The sequence below is a fragment of the Corvus kubaryi genome, unplaced genomic scaffold, assembly GCF_017639235.1.
Source record: "Corvus kubaryi isolate FWS band 111438036 unplaced genomic scaffold, C.kubaryi_AGA036_p1.0 37397, whole genome shotgun sequence".
Classification (NCBI taxonomy): domain Eukaryota; kingdom Metazoa; phylum Chordata; class Aves; order Passeriformes; family Corvidae; genus Corvus; species Corvus kubaryi.
In genome coordinates, this window is record NW_024581136.1 from 3,863,099 (window position 1) to 3,885,187 (window position 22,089).

Here is a 22,089-nt window from a genome sequence, read left to right on the forward strand (position 1 = left end):
GCTGTTATTGTAGCTAATTTTTATTAACTGAATGATAACATGATAAAGAAATAGACTTTTGTTATGTAATAAGAACAAATCAGTGTGTGCTCAAAGTTACACCTTTCTTTCCTTCCCAACCCCCCCCCCCGCAGAAGACTGACAGCACCCATAACTTGAGTTAATAAACAAAACTATTTTCTCAACCTGTATTTAAATTTCAAAGGCACTGAATATAACCTCACTGAAAATTTCTGGCCGCCCCAGAGATGTTCCAAAAGCAAAAAAAACCTCAATATCCTTCTCCCTACAAACCTTTTTATCCCCAGCATCCAAAAGCCACAGCAGTGCTCAGTACTGTCAGCACCAGTGACCATCTTTCCACCCACACCTTTACACCAACAGACATTTCTTCTGTTTGAAACAGCATAGAAAAATCTTTTCATTAAAAGTCAGGTTATACATTGGGGGAGCAATTTACACCATGGAAAAAAATGTTCAGGGATCATGTCAACAGTTTCTGCAAAACCACTTTAGAGAGGCTGTGTGTCAAGTGGACAAAAGAATGAAAAAATGAAGGAATGCTAAAGGAAGAGAGAGAAAGAAGCAGCTCCAATCAAACTCAGCTTATACGTCAGGCAGCTTCAAAATAATTAATATTCATGTCTCTATTTCAAACCACTGCACAGTTACAATTAACTGCTTTGCTGTTGTCTGCTATTTCCCTCAACAGCTCCTATGATTTTAAATTAACACAAATCTGCAAAACAAACAGAAAAAAAACATTACAGTTATTGCATAAATTGCTTCTTTTTAAGCTAAGTGCAAACCAAATTTGCTCAATACTAACACTTCACGGGTGAGAAGAATATGTTGCTCTAGTGCAAACGAGTACTCCTGCTGTTTGCTGTGACAGCCTCTTTTCCTCTGAGGGACTGTCCCAGCTGAGGAAGTCAGAGCTCATGCTCCAGGCCCTCCTTCCAGCTCTGGTGCTGTTCTCTCTGAGCACAGCAGCACCACAGGAAACCACCACCCCAAAAATCACTTCTTTACTTCACCCTGCAAGGACTGCCAACTTCTGCATGTCCCACAGACTGACTGACCTGTGTAAACCAGAGTCTGGGTGGTGGGGCAAAGAAAACTGAAAATATTGCTTCTGACATTTCTTCTCAGTCAGCCCTCTAAAGGACACTTTGTAGAGTGAGAAACTGTCCCCAAAGAATTTGAGTATCTTGGCATTTGTCTTCCTTCTTCAGAGAAATCTGAATATGTCTCAACACTAGAAAACTGCAAAGGAAAATTCTTTTTGAATACATTCATTTTGTCTCTAAACAGAAGAATAATCAGGTCTTTAATCTTCATTTTCTAAGAGTAAAAATTTTTAAATTACAAATAAAATTTAAAAATTAACAAGCAAAAATATTTAGTTCTGCCAAATGTTGAAATGAGTGATTTTATGTAGCCTGAATTCCTCCTTTTGTTTTCATTAGAACAAAATTTTGCCATAATTGTCATGATTTGACAGAATTCCACATTCAGTGGACTCGTATCTTCCCAGCAGAAAAAACAGTTCTGAGATCTCCAGAGCAGCACAACCTCCAAATAGTATTTAGAAAGACAATAGCAAAAAGTAACTCAAAGGATATTAGCAGTGCTCACATGGAGGGGTGCCAGAGGAATGTCTTGAGGATATAACCTACTTTACTTAATTATCTGCCCCACAGAGCATATTCATACAATTGGTTTTGTTTGAAACTCAAGGGTTGAAGGGGTTTGTTTGTTGCTGTTTGTTTTATTTTTATTTTAATTTGGAGACTTTAATGGGTGCTGACAGCAAGCCCTCTGAGCAGTAAAAAAGTGTTTAATATGCAGAAAAGCCTCCATTTGCATTCTTGTACTAATAAAAAGAGGTACAGCTTTGCTTAAATAGTTACAAACTCATCTTTTGTACCAAGTACATGAATTTCTTCTGGCTGCACAAGCAATGTGTCTGGTCAGACCTAGCTCTGCCCCAGCTTCACTGTTTGTGTGTATCTGCAGAATACGTGTGAAATGTGACACACACATAGAACAAGCAGAAGTTACTGAGCATCATTCCTTAAAATCTACTATATTCCCTAAAAATACATTCAGGAGACTGATATCTGTAGGCACATACATCACACTAAAGTGTGCTTTACCACCTTAGTATAGAAGCTGTACTAAAAGTGACCAGAAATCTTTCAAATTTTCCCCAAAATATGGTATTGTTGATTCCATAACTTGTTTCATATTATTAAATAGAATGAGATTCTCTATAAACAGCAACTATTATCCCCCCCAAAAAATTAGAAAAATAACTTGACCTTATAACACAAATAATCCAATATCTGGCAGTACATCCTACATGCTCTTGCTCAGGAAAAAGTCCTCAGTTATTCAAACCACAAAATGCTCCAACAGCCAGGTTGAGATCTCTCTTACATTCCTGGAAATCAAGGGACTTCCACAAAGGAACCACTCTGATTTGACAGCAGCAGGCATCAAATTTGATGCCCAGTCCAGCATCTGATCTAAAAACATATTCTATACTATAGCACTATTTCCTGACAGTTTATTGGAAAATCTATCTGAAAGTATAAATTTGTAATGCCTCAGTCCATTATTTCCTGTTCCACAAGAGTTTTTAAGTCAATATCTCAGATTACGTTGGTTTACTCTTTGTAACCTACAAAACAAGCTAAAGTAGATTAAAAATTGTTCTTTTACTAGAATTTGAATCAGGGATACACAGCAACTATAGAAATATACAGGAAAAAGTAGATAATGGTGGCTGAATCTAAGTGTACTGAACCTGACACTGAGCTCTTTACCCATCTCTCTTCCCAATGCAATCAAGGGCAGAGACAGATAAATGCCCAAATGTCTCCTGAATATTTGTGTAACAGAAACTTGTCAGACAAGTTTTCAGGTTTGTATTCTATTTTGATACCTGTAAAGACTCATTCTACAAGTGCCTGTGGCACTCCATGAGTGATGAGCATCTGATGGAAAGTGGCAGCAAAATAAGAATCTCTCCTAGTCCCCAACTTTCCCCTATCTCAATCTCTAGCAAACAGAGAGTGGTTTAAATTTGGAGATGAAATAGGGTAAAAATAATATTCTGATATAGAACTTTTCCAGCAGGAAAGTCAAAGGAGCCTAAAATTGTTCCAGGAAAGTGGGAACCAAATACTTTCATTTCCCAAATGTATTTTAAGCTCTGTACAGCTGATGCAAAACAAGGACTATTATCAGATTCCCACTAAGGGTCTAATACTGTCAGCCCACAACAGAACCAAAATCCAAAATCTCCTCTTTCCTTTACTTTTGTAAAACTAAAATCTTGCTGGCAACACTCTACCAAATTCAAGCCTATTGTCCCATTTTTGGCTCTAAATCCTATTTATTCTTTCACCCTTTTCCCAAAATGAAAGAAAAAATTCATTATAAGTAATTGTTCATAGATTTGATTTTCAGGGAGTTAGATGGCATTGGGTTACGCTGAAAGTAAAAAAAAAAAAAATCATCGGTTGCAGTATTGCACATTTGAAATTTATTATAAAGTATCATTGTTTCAAATGACCATTTCCCACAACTGGACATCTTTGTTCTGTGAAACACCCCTTTGCTTTGTTAAATGAAATTTTCTCAGCAGTGAAGCTGAACTCACCTGAAATCACTAATGCAGGGGGAACCTGTCTTTTCTTCACTTACAGAATTTTTCCTCAATATGTGTGCAAACCCTTATACAGGAAATTTAAGCCAGCCAACACTAAGCTGGCTTTTCTGTTACCTTCCACTGATGGCTTCAAAGCAGCCCATAGAGTCTCTCTGGATAAGTCATGCAATGCACCCCTACCAAATATTACAACTGCTGCCTCTGTGGGCAGATCATTTATTTTGAACCTAACTGTCAGAGAAACTCTATTTCCTTCAAGGAGCCTAACTGAAGCCAAGGATGCCCGAGCATGTACAGCAGGCTCGAGCCAAGAGACAGAGCATGCAAAGAGAGATCTTCCACATCATCCCAAAGACTTATTTTCCATTCTTGCAGCCATCAACTCAAACACACCATGAAACAGTTACTGGAACAAAGTATTGCCAGCTTGTTCCTAATTACTGGTTCTTCTTCCCTGCCTAAATCATAGCTAAATGAATGAGGGCTGTCATGGAAAGGGACTCAAATTTTAAGTTTGGCACAGCTGGATGATCAGGATAGGAACACAGAGAAAGCACACAAAAACCCCACAGCCTTGTCTTTGCAGCACTGAAGTCCAAACCCAGGCTTGCACCACGCACATTTTGAGAACACCCTACCCTGCCCTTCCCCGAACCTCAGAAAAACTGCTACAAACTTCCTGAGAAAGCAGACCCAGCGCTCTGCTCCCACAGCTTTGCCTGGCCCCTGGGTCTGTGGCAGCACAAGTGGTTCTCACTGATGCTCACACACAGCTCATGGCCACGGGCTGGCAGAGGGGTTACCCACTCACCTGTACAAGCATTTGTCAAATATTAGAGACAAGATGCTACAGGATTCCTTTTGTTCCACTGAAAGGTGCCTGGCCTTCCCTACCCCACTCCCCAGAAAGCGAATAGCCCTGTGTGCATTAGCAGGAGCATCAGCACTGTTTGGGGTTGCAGTACAGACTGCCCTGCTCTGTGCTCCTGGGAACTCAGAAGAGCTGCTTTCTCCATCAGACATCCTCTGGTTTAACAAAGACTGATGTGACACACACTCCTCTACAGTGGTGCCTCCAGAGCACAGCCTCACAAGTAACACTAAAACTGCTACTCAAACCCATTTTACAATGAGATAACTCTAGACTGCAGCATTTAACAACCCGTAAATAAATTCCTAAGAAAAAAAAAATAAAAATAAAATTTATAAAATGAAATGATGATGCAAGGTTGTGTTAAAGAGATTTCTCTGGATGCTATTTGGAGTTTCTATTTCCTATCACAGAAGCATGTCCTTTACCAGCCCTGACACTCTGCATACATACTTGCAGACATGAAGTTCGGTTGCTGTTTTAATGCACAGCAATTATATCCTTGGACCACTTATATTAAAACACATTGGGGCTATTTCTCCACCTTAAAGGCAAATTACAGCATATGAATAATTAACATTTTTTTTGGAGGCAGAGAAATAGATCATCTTCCCCCTCCATCTGGTGTGGTGCCTTTCCAGCAAGGCAGAAGTGGAATTTGAGACTCCTTTATGAATAAGCAATAAAAGACTCATGAGATGGGATGGTTTAGTAACTTCCAAAAAGGCAAATCAGCTGGAGACAGATATAGTTGAAGCTGGGTACCTCAGTTTGCACACGATTTATTACCTCCCCTGCTACAGGAGGACAGCTCCAGTTCCCAGCACAAACAACTCTCCCCATCTTACCTCAAGAAGAACCTGTCAGGAAAGAAAGAGCCTAGCAAGTTTTCACTTTGGCCTTTGAAGTTCTTCCTTGGCTGACTGATGCTCGTCCATACATAACTGGAAGAAAAGACTTCCATTGTGCCGCTCTTTACACCAAGCGTATTATTCTCCAGACAAAAGCTTTCGAGTCTTAACTTTTAAACACAGCTCTCTTTAAGGTGTACTGTTTCTAACCCATAAAATCTTTTTTTGTTCATAAAAATAAACAAACAAACAAACAAAATAGACAGCTTTCTCCCCCTCAGGCAATCTACTCTGGTTGTTAGTTTTTTGCATTACTTTTTGCAAAGGGATACCACAGATGCAGAGCAGCCAGCACTCGTTCCCAGAAATACAGTATTTTTCCCCAACACTGTCTCCAATAGCTTACCCAGCCCAGCTTTAAACATGAAAACAGCCATTGTAGGAACCCCCTGGTTTTAGACGAGACCTGGTGAATAATCACCCTACTGAAAACATCTCCAACATCTGGCAACTTGCTGCTATTTGCGGGGTCTGTCCGCTGGGTCAGGCAGGGATGCAGGAGCAGGGCAGGGGGTTAAGCAATGAACATGCTCAGCACCTGCTTGCTCTCTGCCTGATTCTAATCAGTATTCTCCTCTCATGCCCAGGAATGCTAGAATTCCTCAGTTTCCTCAGAAAAACTCAAAACTTTTTCTGCCTCAAGGAAAGGAGAAGAGAGGGAAAAAAAAAAAAGAGAAAAAAAAAAGAGAGAGACAGAAAAAGCCCCTTTCTGTTTAGGCTCTGACTAAATTTCATTAAAGACAATGCAAGTCTTGCTATTAAATTCAATAGTCCATTTTTCAGATTTATGAGGAATCTCACATGCTTGACACTATTAATTAGAGGAATTAGTGGTGTTAAAAAAGAAGAAAAACACACAAAACCAAACCTATAAATTTACTGTTTAAGGAGTACACTAAAAACATCATTTTCCACAAAACTTTAGAAATCAGTAAAAAATATTTGTTTCACCAACTCTAGAAATACAATCTTGCCTTATTCCAAGTTCTACTGCAGTTTTACCTCTAAAAACTTTTTTTTTTTTAAGACCTGTTGACAAGCTTAAGCCAGTCTATGAATTGCAACTGGCTCCTCAGTTTTTTGGCTCATAACTTCATGTCCAAGTTGCTGGACTATTTCTCTTCGTCAGGAAGAATGCTTATAAAATAAATTACAGATTTCTTTTAATAAAAGTTTAAAATCAAAACAAAGTAGTTCATCTCTGTTGCAGTCAGCCTGTGCAACACAAGCTCCCACCACTAAGAAATGCATTCTCTTGCATAAGGAGGGAAAGCTACAGTTTTAAACTATATATACTGGCAATGTACAACAAAAGAATGGCTAAAGCATGATTTTTGTCTCCTTTTTCTGCTCAGTACATATTTCTGTTTTAACAAGTACAATAGTAAAAAATAAATATCATTTTAAAAGAGAAGAAAAAAACCCACAAAATTTTAGGCAGCTATCCAGGAAATACATATTTTTAGTGAATGCAACAGCAGTGGTAGAAGAGAAACCAGTGCAAAACCTGTGTGCCCAGTCACAACCACATAAATTTCAAGCATCAAATACTCTCTTAGAACTAATGATTATTTGTATATATTATTGAATATATTTTTCACACCACATATTTTAGAGAATTGCAGGGTATTCATGGGAGACTCAGCAAAACTAGCAAAATATATGCATCAATTACTGCTGTACTCCAGTAAATACATTGTGGCTCAGAGCCTCAGTGTAAATTGAGGTGACGCCTCTGGATTCATCCCAGACCACACTAGCTATTGATCTGCTTTAGCTTTAAAAAATAGTAATAAAACTATTAAAAATAAAGGTGCAGAGTCTTTATCCCTTCACCAAAGCACACCCCTGCTTCTCTGTGCCAGGGCTCGCAGCATCTGTTAAGTGGTCCACACCATGGGCCACTGGACAAAAGAGTACCCACTGACCCCTCTACAAACAACCCCTGGTGTTCCCCAACTCTGCAAACCCAAAAGTTGAAAGCCCAAATACTCCTCCAAGGACAGGCTGCAATCCTATCTAGCCACAAAGCATTCATTCTAGAGGATCATTCCATCTGGATTTGCAGTTTCAGCAGATGAACTATGACAGCTGAACCTATGGAACACTTTTGATTCCTGAACACCAGACATTTGGAAATACAACTGAGGAAGGAAAATATCACTGGTCCCATTTATTTAAAAAAAAAAAAAAAAAGCAGCAACACAAAATACAAAAAAAAAAAAAAAGAAAAAACCTACAAAAAGAAAAAACCACCACAGACACAATGAGAAAATTTGACCACACAGGAGCAGCAGAGACCAGTAACAGGGAAGGAGGAGCAAACAGTCCTATCTCAGCTGGCTCCAGGCACAAGCAACGCAAAAATCACTGCAAGACACACAGAGCAAATTGTACCAACTCCAACCAGTTCCCCTTCAAACTAAAGCCAACTCTTCCAGCACCAATTTTGCCATAACCACTTTTCTCTTGTTTGTTTGTATTTATCACTTACTTACAAACACATTAGTCACCAAGGTCACTCCTTCCTACTCAAAAGGGGTATTAGAAAAGATCCCTTGGTCCAATTCAAAGATGGAGAACCACACCCACCACAGCCCAATCAGAAGAAAGACAAAGCCTACGGAAAGATGCCCTGGGCAGCCCCTTTTCCACAGCAGCAAACCAGCACCAGCTGTGCAAGGGTGGGAGAAAGCCCTTTAGCCCAAATCACAGGGACCTGAGGCATTCACTCCAAGAGCTGAATGTCACCTAGTGCAAAACACCACCTACAGAGCACAACTGTGACCACACCATCTCCACCTTGAGAACATAACGGTCCTGTGGAAGCATTAAACCTCGCAATAAATATAAGGAAATCACTTGCAAGATTCACGGAAGAAAAGGGCAGAGCAAGGAGCTTCCTGGTTTGGAAACAGGGCAGCCCCAGCTCCCACCTGGGCTGGGAGCCAGCCATGCACCCAGCCCTGAATTGCAAGGACTCTGCTCACTGCTTCAAACTCGCACTCAGGCACAATGGGTCTTTCAACCAAAGGATCCGGCCCTGAAAAGGGGCCCAAGGCACCCTAAGGGCACGGCACTCCACAAATACCCTGAGGCTAAAACAGGAGAAGTTACACATAAGTGCATCCAAAGGGGTTCCCGCCTTGCCATCCTGGGAAACCCACCATCCCATAGCCCCTCCCTCTGCTAACCAGTTGCCAAAAAATAAGCACCCCGTGGCCTATTTCTTTAATAGAGTAGCGCTTTTCTGCACGGTAGCACTCAAGATTAGGAACAGGTGAGTTCCTCCTACACTCTTTGATCACCTGGAGGATCTTCTTTTTCACCCCTCTTAACACTTTTCTGGGGCGTTTTATTTTTTATTTATAGCTATCATTACCAGGATTCAGATACTAGCTATATTTAGGATTTTTTTAGTATTCACTTTAAATTTCTGTCTCTGACTTACTCTTCTGAGGCTGACAAGTCTGTTCCTGATGTCAGATTAATAGAAATATTTATGTCATCAATCATCACTCCATCTTTTCGACCGCCAATACAGGCGAAGCACAGTAACTTTGAATTCTGATTTAAGTTCTTCCTTGGCCAAGTGACCTCTTACAGCCTGGGGACAAGCCCTCTTTACACCCATGCTAGGGTAGGGTTTGACAGCCATTCGAATTACATGGTTTCCTTCCAAAAATTTCATTTGCTGTGTTGATTAGGACCAAAGGTTGAGGGCAGGAATGTTGTATAGGGGGACAGAGCGTGCCTCCTTCAGCCAGGGAGGAGCCAGAAATCAGAGGGAGCAAGCAGCACTGCCTCCCACCCTGCCAGGACTCATGGAGCAGATTGGTTACAGAGTTCCTTACAGCAGAGAGCCACGGGGGGTTTGTTTGCCCTTTTTTGCTAAATCGTATGTTAGAAAAATTAAGTGCCACTCTCTAAAGCAGCTTTTTTAAATTTGCTCTCCTTGTAGCATTTTAACTATGCTTACTGGCTGTGTCAATTCTCTTCTTTACCAGCAACTATAAGCATTATAAGGTCTTGCTAAGTCTGAGAAAGTGAAGGTGTTCCCTCAAATCTGGAATGTAATTGACCTTTCACACAGAGCCAAATTCAGTGCTAAGTAACCTGCACAGTCCTGCTGAGAGCACAGGACTGTTCCGATGTAAATGCCAATACAGTTTGTTCTCAAGAAACTTTTAAAACAGAGAGAGATGAAAATAATAAAAAGATTAAAAATATGTCTGCTGTATGCAGCCATTTTGCATTTTCACCAAGACATGTGAGCATCCTGAGACCCTGCAATGCTTCTGGCTGCTTCAGTCCCTGCCCCAGTGCACACAACATGCAGCTCAAGCCAGTCTCACGTTCAGAAGAGGTAGACAAGCAGTTAGTTTTAAGCGGTTTTCAAACGGCAACACTGTATTTGTTGGAAAACAAGCTGTGGGTACTAAAGCAACAGGGGTTTGTGTGGTTTTCTGTGTAGCTGCCAAATATTTGAGCATTTTTGCTTGAGCCTGTTGGTTTAAAAGAGAGCAGGTCAAATCAACTGAGCTAAACCAGGGATGAACCCACAGGGCTTTTTCCTAACTGTGACATCTATTGTACAATCTTCTAAATAGATTCCTAAATGTTTTCTTCTATTATTTTCCAGTTCCACAGACAAAGAACACAGTGAAGTCATATACCATACAGGGAATCACCACCACATACAGCAAGGGAGGTACACATGATGCCTTTCTCTGCACCACGTGTTAGAAATCTACAGAAAAAGTTTGTCGATTTCCGTTCCTAACATCACACCATAAAAATCTGATGACTGTTTACTTAAACCATCACTCCTTAGCTAGTAGTTGTTTGGAAGTATCTCTTCTTCTATGTAAATACTGATAATGTAATTCAGTGTTCATTCACACACCAGCATCAGTTCACCATCTGCAGTGGAGTTAAACTTGATTCATCTCTTGGTAAATGGAATTCCAGAGACTTTTTTTTCCAAAGTCTGCACTTTTCAGGATTTCATTGTGAAACAGTGTATTTCACTTTCCGTTTTCTTAAACTAAATATTCTTCACTTCCTTTTTTTCTTTGTTAAAACACCTTCCTTCTGAAAACAATTTATTTTGCTGTTCATGAAACCAGCTGAGTCCTGACTTCCAGCTAGTTCTGTGCAAGTTTTTTCTCACCACTCAGCCTGACAGGAGGGGTTAGGTAAGTGTCAGAGTATTTACTGGGGCCCAGATCCCCCCACCGCATGCTCTGACCCTTCAGTACTTCACACCAGATCAAACAGCCAGCCCTTAGGTCAAAACAAAAAGGAAGTCCTGCCACACCATCTTCAGTAGAAATGGATTTTCTGTGGAAGCATTCCCTGCTACTCCACTAGCCTGGTTTAAAGCCTGTCTACACTCATCTCCATCTTCTCTGAGACAGTTAAAAACAGACGTGGAAAGCAGTTTTAAGTACAATTTGGTTACACTGAGTACCGTTGGTGCTACTGCCTCGCAGGGGGTTGATGTGTTATACATTGGTTACGTTTTTAACAAAGTGAAGAGTAATTTTGCCAAAAGAGCTGTGGTTGCTATTGCTTTTCTGGGCTAGTACATGGAAGAGATTCCGATTATATTGGCATGAACAGTCCTACTCATTTAAGTAAGGTGAATAAGATTTGACAGAGGCTGAATAAGCTGTCTGCTTGCAGAAATGTCAGCCACAGATAGTTTATTCCTCGTACTATTCAAACCACAGTGATCTATGTGACAATATATCTGATAAAGAAATTACTACATAGTCATTTTCAGATCAGACATCCAACAGGAGGCATATCATAAGTATAAAAATCCTTAGGACTGGTCCTTATATGGGCTTGTGCATGATATAAACATTGATCATGTTTGGCAGAAAGTCTACAACCAGGCAAATATCCACTAAGAAAAAATCAAAACGTAGCATGGCTATTCACTGTGCTCACCACAGCTCTCCATGGAAACAAAAAGTTGAGTTAATGGACTTTAAGGAAATCTATCTAAAATGCTTTCAAAGAGTGTTAGCTCTTTCTCTGGGACAAAACGTCTCCTAAAGTAGCTGAGTACTTGCAAAGCATGCACAGACTGATATTTTAATCAGCAATAACCAGACAGAATGGAAACAGTGTATTTAAGTGAGAAAATGAGGATTAACAATTTTTGGTTTTATCCTTTACTCTGCTGTTTTTCACAACAGCAGAGGAGACCCACCCAGTCACCTAAAAATCAGCGCAACACAAGAAGAGGCTTTCTGGATTTACCAGGCTTCTTACAACTGTTTGTGCAGCTAAATTTCTGTGTCTAATGTATGCAGTGGGACCTGGATCTCACACTCCCATACCACACAATTTAGATGAGAATTCATATCATAATGACAAGAAAACACTTCCAGATTGCACAACCTCTTCTACTGAGGATGTGGTGGGATATATTTTACTATCTCTGAAATAAGTATAACTTTCTGCCATGCAACAAGGAACTGATTGTTCTCAAGGGCCCTTGCTTGTTTTTCTGCACAGCCTCGGCGATCCAACTTCTCCCATTTTTGGAGAAGGGACAGCACAACTATCCTAGCTGGGGCAAGTAGGATCCATAAAATCCAAACTGAAGAGAATGACCAAACAAATGTTGCAAGCTTGTTTGTGTCCCTTTTATTCTGAGAGCCCAGTCTGGAGAATGGTCTGGCTTCTCGAGCTCCCTTGCTTTTATTGGACTATTTATCTCCTCTGTGATTTGGTATACAAAGAGAACTTTTTTTTTCCCTTTAGGCTACACTCATCAAAAAGATTACCTGCAACAAAATTAGTTTTAGTAAAATTCAGTTAAATACTTTGTATTTTACCTGCTACAATAGTAACATTTCAATGCACTGTATACTAAAAATAAAGCAATTAAAACAAAATCAAATCCAGTAATGCTAAAGAAAAAAAAAAAAAAAAAACAAAACACAAAACTGTAAGAGCATACAGTGTATACATTCAACAGACCATGAAAAATAAGGATTCCATTCAAACTTCACATCTCATTAAAAACAATTTGGCCATTAATCCATACAGGTTTAGGAGCAAAGAATGATTTTCCAAGACAGATAAACTGAAATGATCCTCCTTTGATCTCCGAGGTTAAGAATCAGCAACAATGGAAGATGAACAAGGGGCAGAACCAGTGGCCTTTTTATGTGCTACAATGGCATCAGCAAACAACTACTTAATCAATATTTGGCCAGGGACACTGAAAACTTTCTTTTCAAATTTTAATTCCTAGTTGTAAAACAACTGTAGGGCAACCAGCAAGATAAGACATTAAACTGACTGCTTAATTGCTTTTTACTGTCTTACTAGTTATATATGCACATTCTTAATAGTTCGTGAATCTTTATTTACTAGGATGAATAAACGACCTGTCAACAATTACATCAAACTCCCCTAACTAAATAATCTCAGCACATGACACACTTTAACTCTAATGTGTCCTCAGTGAGTTTTAATTTCATTATGCTTCACTTTTTTTCTAGGCAGAGTGATTTAAACTGAATTAGTTTAACAGCATGGGGCAGGAGTACTCCAGGGCAAGTAAAGTAAAATGCCACACTCACACTACGCTAAACAAGGTCTTGTGGTGAATTACATTACTGTACATCATTTTTATTAGCCAGAGAGCTCAGTGTTCAGGGACCATTTGGAAGTACCCTGCATTTTTATTTCTATATTTTGTTCTTTCTGTGGCCATATGTGTTTGCTACCTAGGATTTAAAGTGACATTTACATGGAGAAATTTGCATTGACTGGCGTGCTCTGATTTATTGCTTTGTGTTTCACTCAATTTCTTCTTAAATTAACCAGAGAGCACTTTGTAGTTCTGCTTCATTTCCCAATGCAGTTTTATTACACAGCTCTGGGGACTCATGATAATTTATCACTATCAGCTTTATTGGCTTCCCTCTCCTAAATCCTGTTCCAACCCTTATCAATAGGTAAACCAAAACAAACTAAACGTTCCCCAAATAAGTGTTAGATAAAAGTGTTGTCTTTGACTGATACAAAGGAGAATCACTATTCAAAATCAGACATGGGAATTTTTTCTTTTTAAGGATTTTATCGGTATTGGCTTTTACTTACAGCATTAATTGCTAATTAGCTTTTTATCTAATTAAAACTTCTGTCTGCTGATTCCACTGCTACCTCTGTGTAAACACAGACACAAAGATCCTTGCCCTCAGTGAGAGTTTTGCCAGAGTTTCACTTGGGATTAGAGTCACCCTCTTGTGCAGTGGGTACTTTCTTCTAACAGAACAGAACAAATTTGGGCCCCATTCCTGCCTGCCCCGGCCCACGTGAGCAACGTTACACACATGAATAGGCCCTTTGAGTGGGACTCCTCACGACTCGTCATCATAACCCTCATCTGCAGGACTGGAGGTCTGGTGCCCAATCGAGTAAACCCCTCTTAGATCCTAAACCTGGCGATTTCTCCCAGAACCACAGTTGCTCAGCACATTACAGAGCTGGTCTCAAGAAAAGCCTGATGTCTATTATGGTAAATTCCTACTGGCATCACAGATTCTGCAATCACAGGAGAATCTGGAAAGCCAAATATATAAATCACATTCTCAGAGGAAGTCCTAGCCACACCGAAGTCAACCAACTGTTTCTTGCCTCAGCCTTTCCAGAATGATACCCTGTAAATCTAATGAAGATTTTCAAAGCAACCAAATAAGGTGCTAACTTGGATACAAATTCAAGTGAATCAACTGCTGTGTGTGAAGCAATCCTGGCATTTGCTAAAATAACATTCGGCTTTGTTCTAGATACACACAATTAGAAAATCTGGAAAGGATGCCCACAGCAATTCTGCTTGAACAGGCTCTGACCCTTTTAAGTTGAAGAAAGTGTCTCTAAGATGGCAAAACATTCAAAGCCATTAATAAAATCATGATTTCAAGCAAAGGATATGATGTATATATGTATTACTTCAGAGAGTTGCTGCTAGATTAACACCCTTTCTTCCCACAGCTGGAAATATTACTGGTGCTTTTGTCAGACGATTAGCCTGCAGTTAGTGTGACAATCAGAACTCTCCTCAAAATCCCCCACTTCAAGACATGAGGGCAGAGCCCTGGCAGCTCTGGAAGAGCAAACTCCACTTTGAAGTCACCCTAAACTCAAACATTTAGCACCTTTTTAAAAATGCTCAGCATGCTGGGCCATCACACTCTCACTTGATGGTGAGATCATTATTCATTACTCAGGTCATCAGTTATTATTATTATTAGCTCAGAACAATGATATGGAAGCAGAAGCCTGGCCCAGAGCGCCACAGTGATTATGGGTGAGGCAGAAGAAACAAAGCTGTGCTGGGTTTGCGTGGGATCACCTGCACAAATTTGCACTTCTGCAACACCTGGCTTTTCTACCTGGGCCTGGGCTCCCACTACTAAGATATGAGGAAAGAGAAGGGGAAAAAGACAGAAAATATAGTTGGCACTATCTGCCTTGAGCCAAATTCTGGACTCACTAGGGAGTTTTGCTTAATTAAGCACTATTTTCTCGTCAGCTCTGAGAGCCTCAGAAATTACACTGTTCAAGTGACATGAGATGATTTCTTAGACCTGCTAGTGACCAAATTATATAGAGAGATTTCAGGCTCAAGAAGATAATTGCCTGCAGCCACAGCCATCACATTTCATTCAATAAGTGAATCTTTACCATGAACATTGAGCAGGGGAACAAACTGTGCTTCTCGGCCCACAGCAGCATTTCACACAGCACGTAAGTCCTCCTATCACTGCGCCCTGGGACAGGACACTGGAGCAAAACCAGGACAACCCCTGCAACCAAAATCTAACTCAGCATCTGCTTCATCCCATGCTCCAGCCACTAACCCAACAGTCTATGGTGTAGAAATGAATGACTCAAACTGATATCTGGTGCCTCCATGTTAATCTTCTCCCTTAATAAAATGTCTTTATTAGTTTAGCAATCTAAAAATAACTGGCTGCATGATACTGACCAACCCTTATCAAAACATCTGCCAGCCCATCTAGCTGAAGCTACCCTTTAGATCATGTGCCACAACTTCAAAGCCTCATGCATCAAGTCAGTAATTGTAACATTGCATCTAAATATTTAAGCTAGGGGCTGGTAGTCGCGTGTCCCATTTACAGTCAGCATCTGTCCTCTAATTCCATTACAGTACAAAGCAAAAATGTTTCCCAAAACTCACAAACAGGAAAAGCATCACACAGCTAGAGAGGCAGCAGCAGCTTGAACTTTTGAGCTGCTGAGCAGGGCTTTTGTGCTAAGGTCCTTTTTTTTCCTATCCCTTCAAACTCCCCACATACACACACTAAAATAGGGGTGGTGCCGAAATTGTATTAATGTGAGCCTCAGGCACACAGAAAAAAAGAAAAGAGGAAGGGGAGGGAAGGGGGGGGAAGGGTTTGGTCCAAGATGAAAGTAAGAAGAAAATAAAGGAGGCAATTTAGTCTGCTGTAGCCTGAATTGCTCTCAGTACAGCCAAGGGTAGAGGCTTGGGATGAGTAGGGCCCTTTTTGGACGGGTGCGCATGACTGGGGGAGGATCCGCCAGGACAGGGCCCGGGGGCCAATTCCGCTAGCTGGGAACAGAGGCCCCCTTTGAGGCCGAGCGGGGGGGGGGGGGTCCCGGCCCCGGCCCCTGCCCCAGCCCGCTCGCAGCGGGCCCGAGGACCAGCTCTGCATCACTGCAGTGCTGAAAGCCACTGGTTCCTGCCAGAAAACAACAACTATTTTATGAAGGGGGGAGCTATCAGATTAGTCAGCAAACCATGCCGCACATAACTCCCACCAAAGGTACAAGCAACTCCCTCTTCTGTAGTGGTTATGCTAAAAATAAGCCCTGATGTGCCACATAAAGGCACAAAACTTTCTCATATTCTTTATTTATGGTTTGTGCCTTTAAGAAAAGATTATCACACATGCAGAAATACAGATATGCTATTATAGAGCTGTCAGCCTCCTGATACACACTCTTACAATCAAGATTTCTTTAAATATATACCCAGAATCAGGGTTGAGGGTGACACCAGCAGAAACACTGAAATACAGCACGTACAGAGTTGCACATGCGTTATCTGTAAACAGTGTGAGAATCACATGTAAGTATCCAAGAAGAGAGGCTGAAACAGAATCACACCCAGCATACAAAAGTTTACCTACGCGTATATATGTGGTCGGAGAAATCCCAATGATACACTATCACACATTTTTTAAAAACGTCATGTTTCCATTCTCTCAAATTCCACTCTGCTGTAAATACTCCCTGAATCTTGAATTAGCTACCATTAAAATGACAACCGTTCTCCTTATCTTTGGAAAAAATGCCACTCCTTGAGCCACCCGAAGGCCCAGGCGAGGAGGGGATTTCAGGCAGCACCAGCAAATGTCCAGCACTAATGTGTGCTCCTGAGCAGAAGAGCCATACTTTGCTTCATGATCAGCCTTGGGAGTCACTTTCTGACCGATCCCGTAATCTTCCCTGGCACCCATGCTCTGGGACACCTCAGGCCCCCAAGGGCAGAGCCACAAAAGGCTTCCCTCTGTAACATGGAGCACTCAGCATTGAGCTACCGCCTGAGGGTTTTGCTGTGCAGCACACAGATACCCTTTGGACATTCCGCAAGCATCCCGGGTGTCAGAAAGGGCATCTGAGATGTGCTGTCAGCAGGCACCCTCTGCCACACCAGGCCTCATAGCCAAGCTGGTGGGTGCTGGCAAATATGATCCTGCAGCATCAAAATCCTTCGGAGCTCTGCCAGTTATTTCAGTAAGAGAGCAGGATGATTTTTATAGATGGAGTGAAATCAAAGATCCTCAGCTGGCAAGGGGAGTTGAAGTAGAACTTTTTTTTGTTGGTCAGACACAAAGTAGTGGTGGGCTTCCTTTATGGTTATTTTTTTCTTGTAATGGTCTCAGTGCTGTGCGGTCCCTATAGTATCACACTCCATGCAGGGCATGAGTATGGCAACAAATGTTTTCTGGAGCAGCAGCACAGTCGCACTGCAGCATCCCAGCCACTCCAGTAATGAGATTAAGCAACAGCTTGCTAGTCAGGGAGGGGGAGCAGGCTTTGCTGTGGGGAAGAGCACACTCTCCTTCACACTGCCAATCCTTCCCAGCCACTGTCACAGAACAGATGGGATTACCAAAGCTGCCGTTACCACGGAACTGTCCGGTCACGTTCACGCAGCAAAAACCTGCATGCCCAGGGCAGGAGAGGGCTATACTACCCTATGTAATCAAGGGGAAAATTGCTACTGATTGAACTCAAAACAAACAAAATAAGACACATCCACAGAAAGTGAAGGAGAAGGTACATCAGGAGGTGGAATGCAGCCTCCTCATAGAACTCTGCTGGGAGGCACTAGTGAGCCCCTGTTGCAGCAAGGCACCACTGGCCCCAGCAGTTTTCCTGCAAGAGTTTTGGGGCTCCCCTGGGCTGCTGGGAGGCAGCCATGCACCCAGACACTGACTCATGATAAATCAGGAGCCCCACTTTAAAGGGCAGACAGTCAAAGAACAGGAAGACTGTTTCAAAGTGAAACAGAAGGATGGGTTATATTGATAACAATATTTTTTCTCTTGCTGTCTCTATTAACTGCTCTTTGTTCCATAAAGCAGTGATATTATCAAGGCTTACTATCTTCTGTTTCTAATCTCTGTTGAGAAATTCAAGAAGGCATTAAAGCTAGATATTTAACAACTAGGGCACTGAATTTAGCTATTTTTGACCTTGGTGTACATCCCTCTTGGAAAAATCCTCTGTTGAGGGAGATGCTGGAGTAAACTCTGGACTGATCATATGCGGGCAACTACACCAGGCAATCAAACTGTTCCTTCTGGCCTTAAAATCTCTAATTTTGTTAGCATCTTCTGCATGTTTGTATTATACACATCTTTGCAAACACAGACACGTAGAAGATGAGACTTCCCTGAAAGTTTTAATAACAGTTGAAAACTAAGTTTTAGGAGGGTTTAGGGGTTTGTTCCAACAAAACAAGGACATATTGTACTGTCAAAGAATGGATTTCAGTTGTCCTTGAACGACACCGGCATCCCTTGATGCCTAGAAATGCTATAAATATTTTCTCTCTAAAAACAGCTATTTTTTTTTTCCACGATGGAGAGTCCATAAAACTGCATGGAGCATCAGCTATTAGGGGCTCATTGAATAATTCATCCCTCATTGCAAGCCCATAATGTCTTTTCTCAGCCTTTTGTGGGGCTGTTTTCTCTTCTTTTCTCCTTGAATTATAAAAAGGTTGCCTTCTTTTGTTCACATCAAGCTGCTGCTAGCTGAAGCTTTGTCTGTGCAAAGCCAAAGTGTGAGTTTCAATGGACTCCCCCCTCTTTGTTTTCCAAGTTCATCTCCAAGTGTAGATTGTGTATAGAAGGCCTTCTTTGTAAAAGCTGGAAAAGTTGTACAAATGTTTGACCAGCTCATTTGGTACTTTTGTCTCGCCTTCTCCAGTGCCTGTGCATGTGCTGGGCAGCAACTTCCACACACTACTTCCAGGCATGGCTTCAGCGGGAGCAGCAGCTGTCCCCCCGCAGCAGCCCTTCACCTCCGCCTTGTTCAGGTTGCAACCTCCTCGCAGTCCCTGGCCAAACACCAACACATGCTCTTCCCAGCAGTTTTAAGAGCAGAAAAAACAAAACATGTGGCTCCCTGCCCTGTTCAGACTGCAGAGACTCGGGGTTCCGCAGCTTTTTCCTACAACTGTCCCTTCTATGCAGCTGCAGCCTTTTGCTTGGCTTGGGAAAGGAGCCCCTGCATGGCTATGACGAGGGGCTCTGTGATCGCTCCAACCCTCCCTGCTCCCTGGTTATTGAAAGCCAAACTAGCAGTGACTCCCATCTTTGTTCCAACCTCTGTGCCATTCCTGCACACTGCAGGATCGTTCCGGTGGGGAAATGGGACACGATGGGATGTGGCAGCCAGGCTGTCAGGGCTCACTCCTTGCCCTACACCTCCCGCTGCGCTGGCCCTAGGACAACCTCTGGGAGAAGGGGAGTGATAGCCACCAGCAGCTGGGACTGGCACTGGCACTGGCACTGGCCCGTTGCAGGGCTCCACAGAGAGCAGGGGCAAACAGGACTTTACCTCTTTCGCTGAGGATGCCATCAATGCTGTGCTTGGCCTTCTTGTCGCCTTCCTCCACCTCCTTTCTTTCCAGCTCAGCCTCCTCTTCCTCACCTTTCCCAAACTTGCTCCGCAGGATGCGGCTGATGGAGCTCACTTCAGGGGGGAAGTGCAGAGCTGTGACCGCCTCGTCCCCAGCAGCTCCCCGCAGCTCTCGGGCCGACCCGGGGAGCTGAATCCCCCATCAGTGCCGCTGGCTCGTATCCCTCAGCCACTGCCAGTCAGGACTTAGGGAAGGCAACTACCCACTCCGGTCCCCGCGGGGGTTTCAGGGGGCACCGTCCTGCACCACGCTCCAGCGTGGGCACAGCGGCTCCCGAGAAACTTTCTTTTCCCCGAGCCCGCACAGTGGGTGATAAAAACCCGCAGACACCACACAAATACTGCTCCGGCTCCATGTGCCCCCCATCCCATCCCGCAAACAACCGGCAGGCACAGGGAGCTGCTCCCCATCTCCGGCTTCCCAGCTCCGTGTCTCCGGCAAGCCCCGAGCCCTCCTGCTGCAGCAGCCCGGAGGGGACAGCGGGGAAGCATCGGGAGGAGGAGGGGAGGGGGATGCAGTTGCAATTTAATTGAAAACACCCCGCCGAGCGCAGGAATCCTCCCGGGACGCGCCAGAGGCACCGCATGCTAACGCCGGCTGCTCTGTGGGCACCGGTCCGGCCCGGGGCTCCGATCCCGAGGGGACGGGGCTCACCCTGGTACCGCGCTACCCTCCCCAGGCCGCTCCCGACCCTCCGGAACCCTCTGAAACCCCCGCTCCGTACCTGACGGCACCGTGTTGCGATCGCACACCCCGTCCTTCAGCAGCTTGTCCCGGATCTCCCAGCTGAACATGCCCGCGTTTTCCCGCTTGTATTCCTCGATTTTCTTCTCAACATCCGGCGTCGTCACCTGCTTCAGTAAAGACAAGGAGAGCGGGCACAGTCTGTAGGGCCAGAGCCCCAGGGTGGTCGGAGCCACCCGCGCCGTCGTCAGCGAGAACCGACACTGGCCCCACTTAGAAACGCCGATATTAAACACCCGAATGCGGGCAGGGTGAAATAAGAGGGGACACAGAAGTTAATAACGGGCCCGCATAAGACGAACACCCTCTGTGTTAAACGAAGCGTCCCAGAAAATCCTGGGAGGCTACCGGGAAGGTGGGACAGAGCCCTCGGCAGGGAAAGCCCTGAATCAGGCAACACCGGCTGCCGTGTGGCCGAGAAAATCCCAGGTCGCGACCAGCGGAGGACTCCGGACAACGAAGCTCCAGGTCAGTAAAGTTTCGGCTGAACAAAGTTTGCAGCTCCGAACAAAAACCAGCGTAATAAAAACGCGGAAAGATTTGAGTACCGGTATTTTTCTTTGGTAGCCTCGTGATTTGAAAATAAAGCTAAAAAACAAACATAAAGAACGATCTCCCGGCTGCAATAACATTACGTTCGAGTAACATGCTTATAAAAAATTACCTCTACTCCTAACACCGAAAGGAAAAGTTCAGGCATCAGTTCACTACTTTAGAAGAATCGGGGGCTGGAGGGGGGGGAATCTAGCAACAACTTCCAATAAAAATTCAAGCCTTTACTTCACTTTAGTGGGAAAGAAAAACTGGAGGAGGAGGAAGAGAAGCCTATTCTTGGGAAAAAATTTAGTCTCCATTATTGTTAGCGCAAACTTTTCGTTAGCGTAGCTATAAATACACGCAGCTCTAGAGCAGGGAGAAAAAGTAAACAGCAGGAGAAGTAAAGAGACAGACAGAAATACGGGTCGTTTTTTTGCGCTTTCAAAGAAACCGGGGAGGGCCCGATCCAGCCGCGCTGGGTCAGCTCCACCACCGGACCAGTCGCGTCCCGGTCCGTCCCGCAGCCCTGAGCCTGCCTGTGCTCCTGCGGGAATGAGCGTGGGGCACGCGGGGCTCTGGGAAGCCAAGCGCTAAAAAACCCACGCTTTTCGCCCTATTTTCGTTTGAGATTTTTTAAATAGCATTTCCTTAATTAAAAGTATATTATTGCCAAGAACTCAAACAATATTTTCTAAAGCCTCGGGAAGTTTGAGAGCAACAGGCGAGGACACAGCTAGGGTGCTGTGCCCCATGAGTGTCTGCGCCCACCCCCGGCCTCGCAAGTCCCCTTGGCCCTCCCGGCTGTCGCCGTCCCCACTGTAAACCCCGGTGCCGGCCAGCCCGGGCTATGTCCCGGTCGGACCTCTCTCCCCGCCACTGTGGCCGGGGTTTGCCCTGTTCCGGGCGGGCGGGAGGGGCTCACCTTGGGCTTGCTGCCGCCGATGGCCCCCGGCCGGATGGAGCCCGTCTCCTGGTACCTGCAGAGAATTTTGGAGACGCAGCCGTGGGACACTCGCAGCTGGCGGGAGATGACACAGGGCCTTATGCCATGGTGGGCCATCTCCACTATCTTGTGCCGGATATGGTTGGGTAAAGGCCTGCCATTGATAAACAC

General features: G+C 43.5%; 1 protein-coding gene across 1 annotated transcript in view; it reads right to left on the bottom strand.

Moving 5' to 3' along the window:
• Positions 1-22,089, bottom strand: part of PAX3 (paired box 3) — a 74,509-nt gene that overhangs the window by 51,670 nt on the left and 750 nt on the right. The window contains exons 2-4 of the mRNA XM_042042365.1: positions 21,898-22,086; positions 20,419-20,545; positions 19,613-19,747 (exon numbers count right to left, since the gene is read on the bottom strand). Of these exons, the coding sequence (XP_041898299.1) occupies positions 19,613-19,747; positions 20,419-20,545; positions 21,898-22,086 (451 nt within the window). The remainder of the gene's footprint in view (positions 1-19,612; positions 19,748-20,418; positions 20,546-21,897; positions 22,087-22,089) is intronic.